A 19,606-nucleotide genomic window follows, 5' to 3' on the forward strand; every position below is an offset into this window, starting at 1 on the left:
ACAGATAGTGCCAATAAATCAGGGGAATGAACCTACAGCGGCGCAAGAAAAGCAAGGGTGTGTGAAAGGCAGCCAAAGAGGCCACTCAGATTTGCCAGGTCCCTGGTGGCCCCGTGACATCCTGCTGGGGCACAGCCATGCTGCAGTTCACACCAGCGGTGGGTCCCTGCGCTGAGCTGAGGGGCTGGCGCCGGTCCGGTCTCATACGCTCTTCTCCCCTTCCATGTGCTCCTTGGACGGAGAGGGCTGCTTGTCCTGGCTGCCCTCGGGGCCGGGTTTGGTGGGAGGAGTGGGGCTGGTGCTGGTGGCAGGCAGGAGGTTGGCAGACTGGAGCACAGCCTCCGAGTGCTCCCGGGCCTTCATGCGCAGCGCGGCCACGCTGGCGGTGCGGTTGCTTTGGCAGCCGTAGGTGGGCAGGAAGGAGAGGCCCATGGGGTCTGGAACGCAGCACGAGCACAGCGGGCTCCCTGGGGAGGAAGGAGACAAGGCACCATCACTGATGGGGACGGTCATGGGGACTGTCTGACTGTTGCCTCCATGGTCAGTCTGGAGAGGGCAGAGGTGGGGTTGGACTCTCGAATGGCAACAAATCCCTCCCCTATTGACCTTTAGTGGGTACATAGATGTCCTCTGGATCGGGGCTAGAAAAGCCAGATCCTGTTCTGCTGAGGCCCACTGTGCAGGATCTTACACTGCGAGTCATCCAGAGTGACAAACAAAGTGAGGGAGGGCCAGCAGTCAGAAGCAAGCAGTGAAGTTTAGATCACACATGACATTTCCCCACAAGCGAGGCTGAGCTCGTCCCCTGCTGCTGCTCTGTGGCTACCGTCAGCCCCATGCTGGAGGTGTCCCCTGTCCTCCACCTGCACACTGAAGCCTGATCAATTTGGGCAGCTGCATTTGGTGGGGGTCCCATCATTTATCTACACCTGAAAGATGACTGCAGAGAGAAAGGTGAAAATATTCTTTCTGGTTATTATGCAGGAATTAATGACCTTCTCCTATCTCACTGTAAGATGAGATAGGCTTTTCCTTGGCCAGGCCCATGCCAACTATTGGCATCATGCCTACCTGCAAGGGTCTGTTCTGCCCTCACCCACCCAATGCCTGTGTTGCTTAAGGATGCCACCTCGAAGAGAATGGCCCCCAGAAGAGAGCCAAGGCCACCTAAAGCTGCTGCTGCTGACACAGCTTAAGAGTCCCATCAGGAGAGACGGGCCAGACCATCTCTACCCTGTCATCTGAGACACATGGGCTGTTCCGAGCAGGCCATAAAACACTGGAGAGAGGGCGAAATGGGTATTCCTCTCCCTTGTAAGCCAAAAGGCTCCCCTGCAACCCACTCCAGAGGCAGTCCTGACTCCACCAGCTGCTTCCTGAGCTGGACCACTGCAGGCTCTTCCTCTAGCTTATCTTCGATAATGCTGGGACTTGGACTAGTCCCCAGACAAGCACACCTGGAAGTGTAGGTTGACCACTGGGCAGGACATGTAATCCATCCAAAAAGCCACCCTGGTACCTAGCTTAGATGCATCTATTGAATGAAGGAGAATGTGTCAGAGGAGTAGGGAGGGGAGGCAGGGTGGAATGGCTGAGCTACTACTTTAATTTGCTCTCTAGTGAGAAACACTGGGTGACACCATTTTTCCACAGGTCTCAGAAGCCACACAAACTCCACATCCTCTTCTACGTCCCTGGCAAAAGTCTGTCCTGTGCTGATATGCTGCCTCCCAACAAGAAATAGCCCGGCTGCACACATCTTGACATGATGCAATGTCTTCCTCTGATCTTTCCAAGCCAAGGACTTGCTTTAATTTCTGCAGTTAATATTTGAGTTAAATGGCTCATGACTAAGTGATGGAACTAATAACCTGCAGGGAGCAGGTAGTCTTTCTTTTACACTTCTGCTCTCGGTAGCAACGGGTCAGCACCCATCTGCTAGGGATGAAGGCAGACAGTTGTTTGTTTTTAGGATGTTGGCAAGACTTCTACACAGTAATTGTCAGAGATTAGCAGCTTGCAGGTAACGTTCAGCAAAAAGTACTCTTTGCATTTTAAAAAACAGAATCTACAAGGGACAAGTTATTAATGTACCTGGAAAGTCTTCTCTTGTGATACTCCTCTGCTAGAGCATATGATCAGCAAACCAACATTTCCATGGGTCCGGGCATTCAAATGAATTGCACAAGCAAGTTTCAGCACTTGACTAAAATCCTCCATTTTTTGCTTTTAGCACTAGGAAGCTCAATCTTGAATTCTGTGGCTGCTTTGAGCAGGTCAGAGGAGGGTTTATACAAAATCCACTCAGTAACACAACCAACCAGTGCTACCACTATCCATGCTCATAAAATCATTTTTTGCCCTCTTGAATCACAGCCACTTCAGGGGTCCTAGATGGCCACTGTTTTAACAAGAGGGAGGAGAGGAAGATGGGCACTTCAGAGTCCCTACAGTTTGCAGCAGGTCTTTACCTGCAGAAGCCACACAGAAGTCTGCTTTTTCACTACTGTTAAGCCCCACTATCTTAAGGTTCAGCTCTGAAATGGCAGAGCATGGAGGCCTGCCTGTGCATTGGCTTTGTACTGCTGCTTTCTAATGCAACCTGAGTGAGACTTTCAAACACGGCTGTTCAGCTCCCAGGCTGAGGGGAGGGCTGGCCCGTCTGCGGTACCTAATGTAGGACTGAGCACAGAGATTGTCTGCTTGGCGGAAGGTGGGGGAAAGTGGAAAAGAGTCTTCCCCTTTTCAAAAGAGCAGGAATCAGCTCCATCCCCTAAGAATAATTTTCATTCCATTGTTAGAGAGGGATAAAATATTTATCAGTCTTCAGTACCAATCTAAGCTTGCTTAATAATTAGACCTGATATTACCTAGTGGCTCTGCAACCTGAGGGTGCAGTTACCTGTGGTGGAAACTAGGCTACCTCTAGCAATAATTCACCCAATCATTCCTTTAATCTTCACTGAGGTTAAAACACTTGCAAACAACAGCTCACGCCCCCCCAAAAAGTAAAGTAACGTGTCATTTGCTCCAGGGGCCAGCTAGAATACAGGAAAGTAGAATTTAGATCCATTTCTTTTTAATGTAGGTTGTAAGGAAGGTTGAATCTACTTTGCAATTGCTTGTGTCTGCAGGTAGTAGGTCCAGTGAAATCTGTCGGACTTTGCTGACACAAAAACCACAATAAGCAATGGGAGACTCAGGAGCCCAAGGTCTCCACCTGCCCGTCAGTCAACCCACGATGGACAGGGATGTGACTTTCACTGAGAAAGAAGCAGACATCAGTGGCTTTTTACATCATATTGCAGTAACCCTGAGTCCACAGTGGGAAAGGAAGGAATCGTTCCTAGTTATTTCAGATCCTCAGAGGAGTTTAGGCACCTAGCTCCCATGAAAGTCAGTGAGGGTTGAGCTGTTAGCCCTAGATCTTGATCCAGCTTCCACTAACATCTATGACAGTCTGATATTACTTTAATGCCATTTGGATCAAGTTGCTACAATATGGACAGGGTACCATTTTCTTTCTTTCAGGAACTTACTGCCTCCTGTACACAAAATTAAAATACACAATTAGATTTCCATTAACTTAGAGCAAATTCTGCTGAATTGATCTGAACCTCCTTGTATTCCTATATGAGATCATACTTTAAATGCTCAGCCTGAACATAAATACTTAATGTAATAAATACAGTCTGAAATATTTGATCCACTTGGCAGTTTAATTGATCTACTACAGAGACTGACAGGAAAAATTAAATTAGTTCTGTCTTGTCTCTGCCAACATCACATTTCAATTGTAACAATATTTGATCTACATTTTTGGTTGTGGACTCTTCTGTGCAGTTCCAAGGTTCAGTTTCAGCTGAGAAGAGTGGGGTGGGAGCGGGGCCCTCATTGATACATAAGTATCAATATAATATATAAAAAAAATATATATTTACTATAAATATATAAAAATAAATATATATTTTAATATATATTTTGTATTTCAACTCAACAATTTAAAAATTTAATAGATGGCTTTTCCAGAGGCAAAACCCCTACTCCTTCCCTCTTTCAGTATTTGTGCATATCAGCATTTGATATGGACAGCTGAACAGCAACTTGATACAGATTAAAGGAAAAATTCCCATTTAAAATCCTCACCTGTAAATGCATGCTGTTTACTTTTCAGAGGAAATATTACGCTTGATTTAAGCATTGTTTTCTTCTGATAGTAGTCACATTGGTTTGCTTGAGATCTAAAGCCTCATAAACTCTGAAATCACTTTCACAAGGGTTAGAAGGTCAACAACAACCTCAGGTTCATAGTGTCATTTACCCATGAAAGGTGATTCAAAAAGGGAGCTCCCTCTTGCTCTTCATATATGATGCCAACACTCTGTCTATTAAAGCCTGAGGCAAAAGCAGGAAAAACAAAAGTGTCTTTATCCAAACCTTCTCGAGCTCTGAATCAGGACGTTCAGAAGAACAACAAAGGCATGAACTTAAAGCCTGAAATGGAGAGGCACCAGATGCTCCCAGTATAATTTAGGGTAGCCTGAAGACTGCTAAGTTGTGCTAGATGGTTCCTCCTTCTAGTGCCTAAGCTGGTTAACTGTGGAAGGCACTCTGTGCTGCCCAGAGGCTAGAAGAGCACTCCAGAGCTGACAGCAGAGTCCAAATGTTATAATTTCACATGTCCTTGGCTTGTGAACCCTATATGTCCAATGAAAACAACAAAGAGCTGGTGATCCGACTCAGTTGCTCTAGCAGGAGCCTTTTATGTAAATAACTCAACACTGGAACTGGAGGATTTCATCCTCCTTTATTTGTGCCATTAGTACTGTTCCAAAAAAATAATTCAGAAGCCAGGACTTTCCTGTTTGGACAGGAAAGTTGGCAGCAAAGCCCACAAGACCTGGGAGAACAGAACTAGTCCTTTGAATACTGTCAGCTCAGCAACCATTTACCACTCTTCCATTCCACATCAGAAACATGATCTGACCCTAAATCCTGCTGACATGTGTCACTCCAAGAGAGGTCAATAGAAACGCCTGCCCAGCTAAGGTCCACTAACCTAATCAAGGTTTGTCCTGGAGGAACAAGCCAGCACCCATTTCCTTCCCATGGCTCTTAGGGCTCCTAGTATCTGCATATTCCCTAACATTTGTGATAAAGAATAAAGAAAATCTACCTGCAAGGTAGAACAATGCTAGAGTCAGGGACCTCTGATATGGAAATCAAAGTAATTTGCTTAAGGTCTGTGCATCTGCAGCAAACTAAAGAAATATTTTAGACTCTCTAAAGTCACAGTGACAGGTAAACTACGGAAAATGCCAAACAGAACCCACTTGATATATTTGCTATATTACATGAGAAAAGTCAGTAAGTCCATAATCAAGAATGACAGAGAAAAAAAAAGAATCTCTAGAGTTTTGAGTCCTGTTCCTCAGTCTTACAGTAAGCAGTGGTGCTTCAATTCAGTAAACGCCAGTTCAAGGGTAAAAGTTAGGTCCTTGAGCACTTATTTCTCAGCCTTGGCAATGGGAATTGCCCGCTGTAATCAAGTGAATTCTCTTCATCTTTCCGTAATAGAAATTGAAAAGGAATGGGTGGGCAGTTCTAGTTGTCGCAGTTTTTTTCCTGGATACAGCAATTAAGCCTCCCTAATATGAACAACAGCAACCACAGCAGCAACAAACCATAAAAGAGCCTAATCAATGGTGCCCTGGAATATCCACTTTGATGTGCATAATGCAATCCTGCTTTTCTATCAGTGGTGTGGAGGTGCTGTGAAAACCAACTGAGCTATAACTTGCGTAGAACAGAGCTGTGGGTGAATTATGAAAGTAATTCCCTGGCAAGTGTAATTATTCCTCTCCTCATACACTGCACTCATCACAGGGTCTGGGGAAATTTCAACGGAATGTAACAGACACACTCTTGCCCTCAGCCACCGTAATGGTAGAACACTTCCGCTAAAAAATGGGGATTTTTGTTTACACCCATTAATAACATCTTCTACATTAATGAATTGCATTCATGTTGTCATCCATTAAGAAGGTACTTTGAGGTCTCTCTCTGCAGAGAACACTAGCTTCTCCTGATGACTCTATTGTTATACAGCCCATAAATAAAACAAGTATTTTCCCTTCATATTTGAGGTCTGCAATTAAATCTGCAAAATGGACTGCAGATGCATGGTTTACAGTAAGTGATTCATCTTGGAAGATCATGGAAATGTCGAAGTCACCACAATGAAGTAGCATAGTTGTCAAATTAGGACAATTTCAGAGAGTAACAAACACCAGAAATTTCATCTATGTGAGCCAACCTGTTTCCTGACTATGGCCAGTGGTGAAGAACTAAAACCCTGAAGTAGGAAACCCTGTATACCATAGAAATTATGTTCTTATGTTAATTTTTCAAATGAGAAATTGTATTTCCTGAAAGAATAGTACATAGTGAGGTGATAAGGTAGCTAACAGATGCTTGCTGCTAAGTACAGCCTCTGATGTGCTGAACTTCACAGAGGGAGAGGATTCAGCTAAGGAAGGAAAATGTCTGTTGTATTACTGAATAGAGAATATTTGATAGAAACAGAGAAAAACTGTCCGATGGTAATATACTCTTCTCTGGAACACTCTGTGCTCTGACCTACAGTTCTGATTGTTATTGTATAGCCAGCCTGCTTTCTTCAGTGTCCTGCAGTGGTAATACCATCCCTTTGAGGACAAGAAAAGAAATCTCCGTTTCAGAGACAGCAGAGTTCATGGGGCATAGTGCTTAGGGAGAGTAGCTTTCTTTTCGTTCATCAGAGCAGATCTGGTCTCATGTTCCAACAATACACCCCATTTTCCTAGAAGTGGCACATGTGGGGTTCAGACGAGCGCTGCCTGTTGAAGAGTTGCAGAGCCACACAAAGCATGAGGCAAGCCTACAGTGCACCGCACAGTCTTTCCAAAAGCAAAGTTGCAGGCTCAGTCCTTGCCCCATGCTAGGCTGTCCTGAGATTTCTTGACTCTACTAGACCAACTTCATCATCAACTATTATACCCTTATACTACAAATTAGATCCAGGAAGCACGTGCCCTAAACACTTTATGCAGCCTTGGAAATCTGGGTCTGGAGCCAAGCAATCAAAGTCAGAGAAGGAGAAAGAGAGGTATTAGTTTCCTTACAGAAGACAGAGAACTCTCAGGTGGCAGAATGAAAATGGTCCCTGAGAGCATAAAATAATTATTAATTAGTTACATTGCCATCATCACTTGTTATTCACTGTATTGATTTTAATTGTCTCCTACTAAAGCATCAGTCAAATATTACTCACTGACACCAACGAAGTGTTGGCTCACAAGCCCAACAAAGCACGTCTTGTCTCTTCAAAAGAATAAGAAAACAACCTAGACTTCCCAGTAGTATCTGATGTGCTGAGAGTGCCCGTTTGTCAGCAGGCAGGTTTTACAGCCTTACTGAAGAATATGATACCCTTTACTGGCCAGGATTGTTCTCCCAATGGTTGGAATACATATCTATTTATAGGATCCATATAGAGGAGCTGCATTTAATTTGACATTTGCATAGAAGAAAGCAGGGTCATGCACCAATTGGTAGTGAAATGGTGCTTTGATTCTGGACAACTATTTTGCTTTTAAAAGCACAAAGAATTCCTGATTGTCCTGGTTTCGGGTGGGATAGAGTTAATTTTCTTTCTAGTAGCTGGTATAGTGTTATGTATGTTTTGCATTCAGTATGAGAAGAATGTTGATAACACACCGATGTTTTCAGTTGTTGCTAAGTAGTGTTTAGACTAAGTCAAGGATTGTTCAGCTTCTCATGCCCAGCCAGCAAGAAGACTGGAGGGGCACAAGAAGTTGGGAGGGGACACAGCCAGGACAGCTGACCCAAACCGGCCAAAGAGGTATTCCATACCATGTGACGTCATGCCCAGTATATAAACTGGGGGGAGTTGGCCAGGCTGGATCACTGCTTGGGAACTAAGTGGGCATCAGTTGGTGAGTGGTGAGCAATTGCATTGTGCATCACTTGTTTTGTATATTCCAATTCTTTTATTATTGTCATTATTATTATTATCATCATCATTGTAATTACCAGTTTCTCCTTTTCTGTCCTATTAAACTGTCTTTATCTCAACCCATGACTTTTACTTTTTTTTTTCTGATTCTCTCCCCCATCCCACTGGGTGGGAGGGAAGTGAGTGAACAGCTGCATGGTGCTTATTTGCTGGCTGGGGTTAAACCACGACTCTGGTAGTTTCAAAGCATGGTTGGCACAAGAGAGATACCGGGAAGAGCTCTTGATCATTTCACTCTTCCATAAAACTTGAAAAATCTTGGAAAACCTTACTACTTGCTGAATTTCTCCTTATCCAAGCAATCCAAAAACCAAACAGCTCAGAATTTTACGCCCTGTGCTGAATTTGATGGGATTCTGTGTGGCATAAAGTCCTATGCCATCAGAATCACTGTGGCAGAGTCCTGTCAGCATTTCTGCTGCAAAATGTGACTAGATTCTCAAGGGAGAAGCTTAGGTCACTTCATTAAGACACATAAGGACACAGACTAATGCCCACCTAAATGTAGGGTTAGTTGTCCTTCGACACGCCTGAAGTGTACAAATCAACTCCTAGCTCAAAGGAGGAAATGAGAAGGGAGAGTCAAACAAACTGAACTGAGCAAGATGAAGAAGGTCATATAAAGGATTTGTGAATGCTGTGTCTCTCCCTGTCCTTTCCTTCCTTCCCACAACCATTATGTCTTCCTCCAGACTGACATGTGAGCTTGCTTGTGCTCTCAAATACATTGATTTAGGTGAACCATTGTTCACCTGGTTGTTTCCATACCAAAGAAAAACAAAATGTGAATCAGGCCTGTGATAAATTTGGTCCACTCAGAACCTCTAGAGATCATCCTGTTCATCATTGTCAATTAACGAGACTGAAGCTCAAGCTCTGCTGTGCACAGCCCCTACCCCAGCCCAAGTGAATTGCTCTTGGAGAAACAGGGAAAGAGGAACTTGTAGAGATGAGCCAAGGAAAGAGGAGAAAATACTCTGTATATAAATACCACAAGAAAGGTGCTACAATTGTTCTTTGCCCCTTATGGAACAACAAATTCTTCCTCCTTAACCTCAAAGCCAAAATTTGACATTACTGAGGCCTAGCTGCAGAAGAAAAACATCACTCCTCAAAGCAGCAGCTCAGTCTACCTGTTCCTTGCAAGTATAACAATATGCTGACAGGCATAGGCAGCTCCCCAAAGTTCCTGGTAGGTGGATATGCAATTGCAGATGCAAAAAAGGTGGATATACGGATACAAATCTGTAACTAGATTTCTTAAAATCAAAATATACCACGTTATCACATGCCCTTGCATGTATCTGGAGATTTCTAGTGCCAGGCAGGAAATATAAACTGGTCATCTCAGCAAGGAACTGCATATGTAGCTGACACCATTCATCAAGAGAATACACATGCATCTGATAACTGACCATCCCTATACAAATTATAAAAAAAATCTATATTTATATTTGGGATCAATTTTTCAGGGACACTGCCTCTTAGCCTGGGCAACTGACTATCTAATAACTCTCTACAAGAGATTCAGGAGTAGGATTTTTCCTGCCCCTAGGTTGTAAAACTGCTATCAAACAAAAAGGAGCAAATTATTAATTTCTCAATTTAGTGGCTGAGCTGTAAAATCACAGAAAAGAATATCTGGAAGTCTTCCAAATAAATAAAACTTAAAAACCCCTCATGACAATTTTTTTCATTCATTTTTATTTCATTTTGCTTGGGTTTTTGGTTTTTTTTAAATTTGGGTTATTTTTCTTAAAAATTAGCTACATTTAAACAGGAAACACGTGTGAACAATGTATTGATGCAGTTAATTTTCAAAATGCTTAAATGGAAATTTTAAGAAAAAAAAAAACCAAACACCTTACTTCCATCCAAAATTATTCACTGAACACAACCCCATTTCCACAACTTTCAACCTGCCCGGGGCTACATTTATCAATGACCTTTTTGCCTGAAGAATTTCACCCCTATCTACTCCAGAGAGGCTGTTCCCGCCCAGTGAAAGAAGCCCAAAGTCTCTGCCTTAAAACTTTGCAGTCACAGAGCAGACATGAAGAGGACTCATGCAGTCCAACAGCCACCGCCCATTTACAGGGTTTAGGTTGACAGTCAAAATCCTTTAAGTTTTAGGGTTCAGGTCACACCTGTGTGTGACTTTTCTTGATTCAAAATCACAGGTCCCACACCTATCAAGATACCAGTAGCTGTATGGTGTGTCTGGCTTCAGCTTTTTTGAAAAGACAGGAGGGGAGGGGGAAGAGGGAGCAGGACACTGGACTTAATGCAAAACTCAGCAGTTCCAAGCATTTACTTCAGGAATATACCTTGGTAATGCTGATCTAACTGGAAATACTCACGAAGAGCATGAGGTACGCCAGAGAACATAGTGAGAGGTATCAGAGGACATTTGTGTTCGTAGAGGAGGGTCTTAAACTGGTAAAGTTTCCTCACAGAATATTGCACCACATTGGGGCACAGAGTAAATGTATGTGCCACTTTGTGCTTGGCAGTGCTATGAGGCTTTGCATCCTATAAATCTATAAATTGAATTCATCCTGCTTACACCCTTAGTCTTATAAATTGTTAGACTAGGAACAGCTAATGGATCAGCTGGTGATTTATTTTTAAAAGATGCATACTGCTGCTTTTTGGGAACTGAAAGGATATGGATATACCCTGGATATACCCTTCCTGAAGCCTGGGTCCCAGGTAATAAGGATTTACTTTCTATCCTCCCCTGTCTCCATGCTCACACTTTATTCAAGTTCTCAAAGCAGACATACTGTTCAAGAAGAGAAAGGTCTGGCATTGTGCAGAGATGTGCTGCAAAGGAAACCGCATGCAAAGAGCAGATGAGGCATCAGTAACAGTGCCAGGTAATGTATAATGCAAAAGGATGTGTATAACTAATTTATTAGTATAAATTTGACTCTTAAAAGAAAGCATATGCAAGGAAAACTCTAAAGGAGAAAACCCTACCTGCCTTGCTCCTTGAGACAAACCCTGACGTCACTAAAACTAACCAAGTAAAATGAAGGAGCTTTGCCACAAATATGCTACAAGTTACAACAGGAGACTCACTCCTGTACCTGCAGCATCAGTCAGTGCCAGTCATAACAGAAAGAAGGATCCGTCATTTCCCAAAGACCTCCCTGCTGCCTCAAGTGGGACCATGCTGCTTAGCTTGAAAGAGCCACTCTTTGAGCTTATCCCTGAAGTTAAACCAAGTCACTTACCTTTTAGAGAGGCGACATGGGATAAAGCTTGTGCATAAGTGGCTGTGTTGAGAAGAGTCCCCGGCAGGCAGGAGGGGAAGAAAGGTCCTGTAGGACCTACTGCTCGGCTCAGGCTGATGGAGAAGAGAAAACAAGTTCCTTACAAAACTACAGAACTAGTTGGTTCCAAAGACAGCATTTGTGCATGCACACAAACACGTTGGTGTCTCAGCATCCAACTAGATGGGACCAAGCCTGGATAACATTAGCCTCCCAAGGCCACCAGCTTCTCAGCATCTCCACAGGGAGCAGTGAGTTGCAAGAGAGACAGCTCGTCTTCTAATGATTCGGGCTCTACCTGAAGATGACACTGTGTAGGTCAAGGCTTAGCAGCAGGCAAGTCTGTATATATACATATGTATGATGCATGCTTGCCCCAAAGAGATGCAGTTGATAACATGTATTACTCTTACCTCTGCTGGATCTCCAGACCCTCTTTTTTATTCCTGGTTTGATCTGCTGGAGAAGGGGAATTTAAATTCCTTGCAGGAGGAGCCACCTCAGCCATTGTTTCCTTAGAGCCCTCTTGATCAGAAGCACCCCTCTCTGTTTTCCTCCATTTAGCTCGTCGATTTTGGAACCACACCTGGAGCAGGAGAGCAATCCAGGCTGAATACCATGTTTAGCCAAATGCAAAGCAAGGAAATTGTAAATTGTTACTCTGGTGAAATCAGTCATTTAGAAGCTTGGCTAAAAATTCCTCTTATTTTGTGTCCCCACTGTTATTCTAGTTGAGCCTTAGGATTACATTTGTATGTGGAATATTTCTGTGTCTGGAAAACAAGCCAGGAATGTCTAAAGACATTCAAAAGGCATGTTAAAAATGAAAAAAAAAAAAAAAAAAAAAAAAACAAACATAAAAAAGAATTTTGATGCTACTGTGCCAGTTAGCAAAACACTTAAACGTGTACTTACCTTTATGCACACATTTAATTATCACTGATTTCTATGTTTTAACATGTCTAAAAGCCTTTTGTATAGGGATGGACTTAAATATGTATCTAAGCACTCTGGCAAAATCATATATGTCTTTAAATGAGCTGCTGCTAGAATCAGAGAGGTCAGAAATGAAAAGGTATGTATTAGGCCATCTTATCCAGCCCATTTCCTGGAGAGGACTGATACTTGCCGTTATTCCTCTGATGTATTTGTCCAGTCTGCATTTAGACGACTCAAAAGGTGGTAGATACTAATTTTGGAAGATCATTCTGCAGTTTAATACACACCATTTCCAAAACTTACTTTTCCCCTGTAACGCAATACAAATATTCATGTTCTTGATTTTATCCCCTGACTTTGAGTCCAAACACTTTTTTTTTTTTTTTCATTTACCTTGGAGCTTATGCTCTGAAAGCACTTTATTTGAGGTGGAAAATGCCAAGCCTCTCTTGAGGTCAGGAAATCCACATTTTAATACATGACTTCAAGTATAGGCGAGATTGTTATTATTATTATTCTCCTCCTCCAACTCCATTTTAGTTAGCTGCCTTTTAATTGCATGTATCAGCAAACGTTGAATAATGATTTTATCTATATTCTAAATTTAGAGCAGTTAAATGCAAAGCAAAATGCAGACACTTTCTTGTGTCTTAATTGAATGAAGGTCACAGCTATAACAACATTTAATTGAGCTATTTTTCATTATCATATTTTAATGACTTTGCACTGACAGTTCGCCTGCTTCTGAGGAAAGAGCATGATGAAGTCGTTTATTTCCCTATTTAGTTATTGTTTGACAACATCATCTTCGATTAAGACTCTGCTTTATAGCACATTAATCATATTTGAATGAGCAAGGGGTATAAATGTAAACATATCTCCCATCCTCTGTGTTTCCCCATGTCCCTGCATGAAAGCAGGCTAAACAAATGCTTGCATCTATTGTCTGTTTGCATAATAGCCAACAACAAGGCTAAACACCAGTCCTCAGCAATCTAATTGTCACCACCCCTATCTCACCCTTGCACCTTTCAGGAAGAAGTTATGATCTTCCACTTCTGAATGCTCAATAATTGTCCCATTTATCTCAATTTGCAGTTCAGTCTTTAGGCACCAATAGCCAAAATGGCATTTTTTATTATTTTTTTTTTAAGCCAGTACCTACAATGCAGTGGCAAAAGGAGATTTTCATTTCCAAATAATAATCAGTTTAATTTGCCCGCATATGACCAATGATTCATGTTCAGATTTAATAATCAGGATCGCATAATCTGATTATAGGAGAAATAATTTGTTTACAATCCCCAATTTACTGTGGTGAATTCCATTATCTCTCTTCAGCCATTGGGTTTTAAGAGATACTAACATGACCCTAGGGAACAAAAGGCAAGCTATTATATTTCCTACAATTAGATCTTTGCATAGTCTTAACCCCGAGCACCTAAATAAAAATAAATAAAAAAAATAAATACAAAAACAGCGTGCAGAAAAGCCCCATAAATAAAATGAATACATAATTGTGTTCAAAAAATGGTTTGCAACTCTGTGGTGGATGCCTGCGGAGTTACAGGGATCCATCTCTGACAACTGCAGGACTGCTGTTCTTAGCAGAGCTTGTAGACACACAAAGTTAATCCGTGGATATGGAAAAACAAACACCTGGATTAAAAAAAAAAAAAAAAAAGTGGGGAGAAGGAAGGAAGGAAGGAAGGAAGGAAGGAAAGAAGGAAGGAAGGAAGGGGTGGAAAAGAGGGGGACTGAAAGAGAGTAATCGTGGCCAATGGTATTTACTGGATCATATTAACAGTGTGGGAATTGCTCTGCAGGCTCTTTAGCTGTTTTAATTAAGTGTTTAGAAAGAAGGAGAAAGAGAGAAAAGTTGAAGAGGTGCAGAAGATTTCTTCCTGGCAGTTGGGCTCCCTGCAGTTGACTAACCCCATTGCTCGACAGTGGTCATAGTTGCTTTGGAGAATCACGTCTCAGCTCTTTTCTCCACACACACCCCCCCCCTCCAAAAGCAAGGAAATGGATGTGCATTGATGTAATTTAGTACCTTGGAGACGCGGACAAATTAGTGTAGAACATTATCACTAGTTAATTATGAATGACCGATTAATCAACCTAATCTAATATTCCACATTATGTTGATGTTATTAAAGTGCATCATGAAAATGACAGATCGTCTTCATTTGCGTTCTTTGGCCAAATGTGCACTCTGCAGTCATGATGTCAAAAAAAAAAAAAAAAAAAAGTTTGCCAGTTTGAATACCCAAGAGTTAAATAATTCCCCAGAACGTTTACCTGCACCCTGGCTTCCGTGAGGTTGATTTTCATAGCCAGCTCTTCCCTAGTGAACACATCGGGGTAGTGGGTCTGGGCAAAAACGGCTTCCAGTGCCTCGAGCTGGTGGAGGGGAGAAGAGCAAACACATCTATCCGTCAGGGGCCCGAGGAGCTGCCGGCCCGGGGGGCGTCTGTCCAGCTGCCCCAGGGGGGTTTCGGCGAGGGCTGGGGACGCGGGGCCGCCCGAGGCAGCGGGCCGGGCGGGGAGCCGGGCGGGGCGGGCGGCGGGCAGGCAGGGAGCAGGCAGGGGGCAGTCGGGGCGCAGGTCAGGGGGCAGAGAGGAGCAGGCTCCTACCTGCTGCAGGGTGAAGGTGGTGCGGTTGCGGCGCTGCTTCCTCCGCAGGAACCCGTCGTCGAAGTCGCCGGCGGCGTGACCTCCGAAGGGGGCCGCGCCTGCGGGAGGAAAGCCGCGTTAGGGGCCGCGGGGCGCGGAGACGCAGCCCCCCCCCCCCCCCGCCGCGCCCCGGGGGCGAGGCGGGGGGGGGGGGGCAAAGAGCCGGGAGCCGGGGCCGCCCCGGCGGGGCCGGCGGCTGGGAGCCGTTCGGGAGCGGGCGGGGAGCGCTGCCCCATCTCCGCGGGGCGCGGAGCCGCGAGCACCCGGGCCGGCCTCCGAAGCGCCGCGGGATCCCCCCGGGCAGACGCTGCCCGGCCGGGCCGGGGGGGTCCTGCCGGCGCCTGGGGGTCCTGCCGACCTGACCTCACCCCGCCGCGGGTGAGGGGCAGCCCGCCCCGGGAAAGGGTCCTTTTCGGGACATTTGCGTTTTAAAAGGACGAAGAGACGGGGCTTGGACCTAGGCGTGGTGACGGCAGCTCGAGCTCCTAACAGCCCTGCCCGTCTGCCGGGAGAGCAAGGGGAAGCGCCCCGGGCGTGGAACGGGCAGGACCGGGGCCGTTGGCGGTTTTCTGCCCGCACTCCCACACACCCTCCGAGCGCCGGCCGAGCCGCTGCCCCTGTGCTCGCCCGCGTGCCGGGAGGCGAACCGCCAACACGGGCAGGGGGCTTCGTCCGGCGCCGAGCACCGGGGGCGGCGGGAGCGCTCGTGGGGCTCGGCCACGGCTGAACCTCGGGGAGCCGGCAGCGGGGCTGAGGGAGAGCCCCTGCCCTTCCCCGGGGCGGGGGGGGGGGGGGGGTGAGGGTGTCGCGTGTCAAGGGGCCCGAGGGCGATATTGGGGCACTGTGAGTTTGTCCCTGGTCGGAGGCCGGGAGAGGGCAGACGGCCCGCCGGGATGCAAACCACCTTCCGTGGAGCAGCTCCCGGCCTTCGTGGCTCCCCCAGTTACCCATCGCCGGTGCCCCGGCTGAAATGCTGCCCTCCCTCTCTGTCCGCTGACAAAACAAGGTTAAAAAACCAAACCCAACAAAAACCCAAAGCCAAACCAACAAAAAAACCCACAGAACAGAAAAATACCCAACCCCACAGAAGTGCTGCTGACTGTCTCCAGGACCCTACTGGCAGACTTGCCCGGTGGAACACCCCGGGCCGGGCCGGGCCGGCCCCACCTCGGGGCACAGGGGCTGGAGATGGCTGCTCATCTTGCGGCATCATTTGGAAGATAAACACGGCCCCCAGCCCTCTCCTCGCACAGAGGGAGGGCTTGCTGCGGCCCTGGGAGATGCTCGTCAGAGAACAAAATACCGTTGCGGTGACCTCCAAAGCCCAGTCACTTCCCTTCAGCACCGCCGGGCCTCCCTGGGTGCCCGCACCCACCGAAACCGCTGGCCGAAAAGGGCTTTTCTGTTGCCGCTTCTTCGGTTTGGCGATGGGTGCGTTTGGGGGGTTTTTTGGATGGGGAGGTGGTTTTTTTGTTTGGTTGGTTGGGGGTTTTTTCACTTGGGATGCTCTACGCTGCTTTCGCCCATTAGCAGGGCAGACAGACCACCCCCCGCCCCGCTGCCGCCCACGCCGGGAGAGCGAGGGTCTGGCCCCGGCCCGCCGCCCACAGCCCCCGTCGCCGGGAGAGGCTGCAGCCTGCGGGGACCTCTCCCCGGCTCGGGCCGCCAAAACCAGGCACCAGCCCCAAACTGCCACCGGAGAAACAAACAAACAAGCAAAAACCAAGCAAAGAAGAGCACGTTTCCAAAGCTGTCTGCCAAAAACTAACGAACAAAGCCCTGCCGGCGCTCGGTGGCACAGGCGGGGGCGGCAGGGCGGGCTGGCGGGGGGCGGAGGGACCCCCGGCACTGCCCAGCCCAGCCCGGCTCCCCCGGCAGGGCCGGAGACAACTTTGCGGAGCGAATTTTCCAGTCGGCGATGCGCAGACCGTCCTGGGTCCGCCGGCAGCCGTGTTGAAAAGGGGGATGACCCTTCCCCGGAGGAGGATGAAACCTCTGGACCACCTCTTCCTGGCAGCGCTACAGAGAGGAAAGCCCCTTGCTCGCCGGGTGATGCCCATGCAAGGAGCGCGGTGGGCGGGCAGGGGGATTTTCCGGGGACGGGCCCCTTCCCCGCCGTGCAGTCGCGGCGAGCACCGGCAGTACCCGGGCACGGCAGGACAGCTCGCCCGGAGCTGAAGTTACGCGGCCGAGGCTCCGGGGATGCTCCCCGCACTACGAGCGCTAGTCGGAGGGAGAGGGTACAGAGGCCACATAAGCGGGGGTGACACGGGGAAATCCCGAAGGCTGACATCTTTTTAAAAGAGGAAGCAAATAAACAAACAAAAAAACCCACCCCAAACAAAACCTTCTGATCAATAACACAAGGAAAAAATCCTCCCAAATATTTATTTTCCGCCTTTTTTTTTTTTTTTCCAGTCGTGCCGCATCTTTCCCTATCCTCCCGCAGAATGTTTGTAAAATAGCATTAAAGATTTATGCGGTCCCTTTGGCTGGAGGGAGGAGGCGTGACCACGTCCTGAAAGTGTCCCGATTACAGCCATGACACCAACATCTGTGCTGGGAGGGGAGAAAAGCATCTCTTTCGTAGCCTGAGGCTCAACTGTGGGATCGCTATCCACAGAGGGGAGGCAGGTGGCAAAATGACGGGGGTGGGGTGTAAAAACAAGGCCTTTCCAACAGGAATCAAATTAAAAAAAAAACCCAGCCATGCAATTCTTCTTTCTCCATCCTGTGACAAGAAGGGAAATCTGGGCGCGGGGAGGGAGGTTAGTGTTGTGTTTTCTCAAGGAAAAAGACGATGCACTTTTATATTTAGCTTTATCTATAGAACTGCATCTTATCTCAGCACATATCTGTACCCGGACAGTCTTGGAGCAAGTCAGACCACAGTTTCTCTCTCCATCCCCCAGCGCACCGCCATCACCACCCCCCCCCCCCCCCCGAAGTTCAGCTCTTGTACTTACACGTCTCTGTGCGACAACACTCACCCTCTAGCTGCGGGGGGCAGTGGAAGTAGAACATGGCCCTGCGGCCGGGTGGGCGCCCGCTGCCTGCCGCTGCGAGGCCGACGGCGGCCGGGGCCGGGGCCGGGGCCGGGGCCGGGGCTGGGGCCAGCCCGCGGGGCGCGGGGCTTCCGCGCACTCCCCGCACCGACACAGCGGCACCAGCTCCCCAGCCGGGCACCGCCACGCACCGCCGAGGTGTCTCCTGCCGACCTGAAGACAGAGAGAGGGAAAGAACAGAAAAGGTGAATAACCAGAAGAAAGCACCTAGAGAAACTCACTGAAAATCCTAGATCCCATCCCAGAGGAAGCAGAGAAAGTAGTGTCTAACCCTGTGCAACGAACTCAAAAAGCCAAAGGCAGAAAACTCCGTGGTAGGTGCACAGTAATCAGAATCAGTAAAACTTTGTTGCTTCTCTTTGTTTTTATTTCGCCCCCCGCCTAGCAGATTATCTATCTCTTGTTCTTCCATTCATCCATGCTTCTATCTATCTATCTACCCATCTGTACATTCATCCATCCATCCATCTATACATTCATCCATCTATTTATCTATCTGTACGTCTATCTATCTAACTATCTAATTATCTCAAATGTTTCTTTCCGGAGCAAATAATAACATAAAGAAAAAACAATGCTTATAGCTAAAACCGAACTGTTCAAAAAAAAAAAAAAAAAAAAAATCTAAATTATTCTGCCTAAATGAAACAGCAATAAAAGCTAAAAGCTGTCTTCTTTTAAAAGCATCCAACACACTGGGAGTTGTGTTCGGGTTGGAAACTAATGTCCTCGGCAAGAAAAAAAAATCTATTCAAATTTATATGCAGTCATATAAAAAAATCCAGAAGGCAAATAAAAATAGTAATCCATACCTAAACCGAACAGAAGTAAAAATCACCAGTAAGGTTTGGGGGTATTTTGCACTGGAATAAGGCGCTGTGAGTTGTTGGCTGCAGAGACAGAAGGGCTCTGTGGAGTTCTGGAAGTGGCCAGATGTCTTTATATCTGTCTACAGCATGCTCTGCCTCTCAGCACTTGCCTTTATAATCTCACGCATAATTGGCCTTAATCTGATTATTTCCAGCGCTGTCTACAGTGAGTAACTTGGATAGGTCTATTGGGCCCTACAAATGGCCCACGTGGTGTGCAGAGCAGGGGGAAAAAAAAAAAAAAGAAAAAAAAAAAAGAAAGATGAAAAGAAAAACCCCATCATTTCTCAGCAAACACCAGGAATGTGAACAGCAGCAACAAAATCCCATTATTTTCTGAGCGTTGGCGCTCCGGGGCTCAGCCGCCCCCGGCGGCCCCCCCCCCGCCCCGCACCCCCCCGCCCCGCTCGGGGTGCCCCGGGCTGCGGGGCCGGGGGCGGGCCCGCCGGGCCGTGCCGGGCCGGGCCGTGCCGTGCCGGGCCGTGCCGGGCGAGCCCTGCCCCGCCGCCTGGACCCCGGCGCTGACAAAGCGCCGGCTAATTGCTGCCGGATGGGTTTTGGGGGGCCGCTCTGCACGCGCCTTGCCTTTCCAAGCGCTCGTACCACGGCAAAGTTTGATTTTGTTCACAGCGAGGGGTCTCTGGATTTATGCTCGCTTCCCGTCTGCAAATGATATGCGGCGGGACCCTTTGCAATTACTTT

The 19,606-nt window shown here is 46.9% G+C and overlaps 1 protein-coding gene across 1 annotated transcript; it reads right to left on the reverse strand.

The window, feature by feature from the left end:
• Positions 1-201: 201 nt before the first annotated feature.
• On the reverse strand, positions 202-17,994 carry DRGX (dorsal root ganglia homeobox). Its single transcript, XM_049810621.1, has 6 exons — positions 17,961-17,994; positions 14,932-15,029; positions 14,596-14,697; positions 11,769-11,941; positions 11,317-11,429; positions 202-467 (listed from the first exon to the last, which is right to left on the reverse strand). Exons 1-6 carry the CDS (start codon positions 17,992-17,994, stop codon positions 202-204), a joined length of 786 nt encoding a protein of 261 aa, XP_049666578.1.
• Positions 17,995-19,606: the final 1,612 nt, after the last annotated feature.

Source organism: Accipiter gentilis, chromosome 9, assembly GCF_929443795.1.
Source record: "Accipiter gentilis chromosome 9, bAccGen1.1, whole genome shotgun sequence".
Lineage (NCBI taxonomy): Eukaryota > Metazoa > Chordata > Aves > Accipitriformes > Accipitridae > Astur > Astur gentilis.

Bases quoted from the DNA above. Each gene is read 5' to 3' on its own strand.
- DRGX (XM_049810621.1), bottom strand. From the start codon at position 17,994: ATGTTCTACTTCCACTGCCCCCCGCAGCTAGAGG. The intron at 15,030-17,960 runs GTGAGTGTTGTC...TTCCTCCCGCAG, and splicing joins CTGCCCCCCGCAGCTAGAGG to GCGCGGCCCCCTTCGGAGGT. The intron at 11,942-14,595 runs GTAAACGTTCTG...CTCCTGCTCCAG, and splicing joins TCACGGAAGCCAGGGTGCAG to GTGTGGTTCCAAAATCGACG.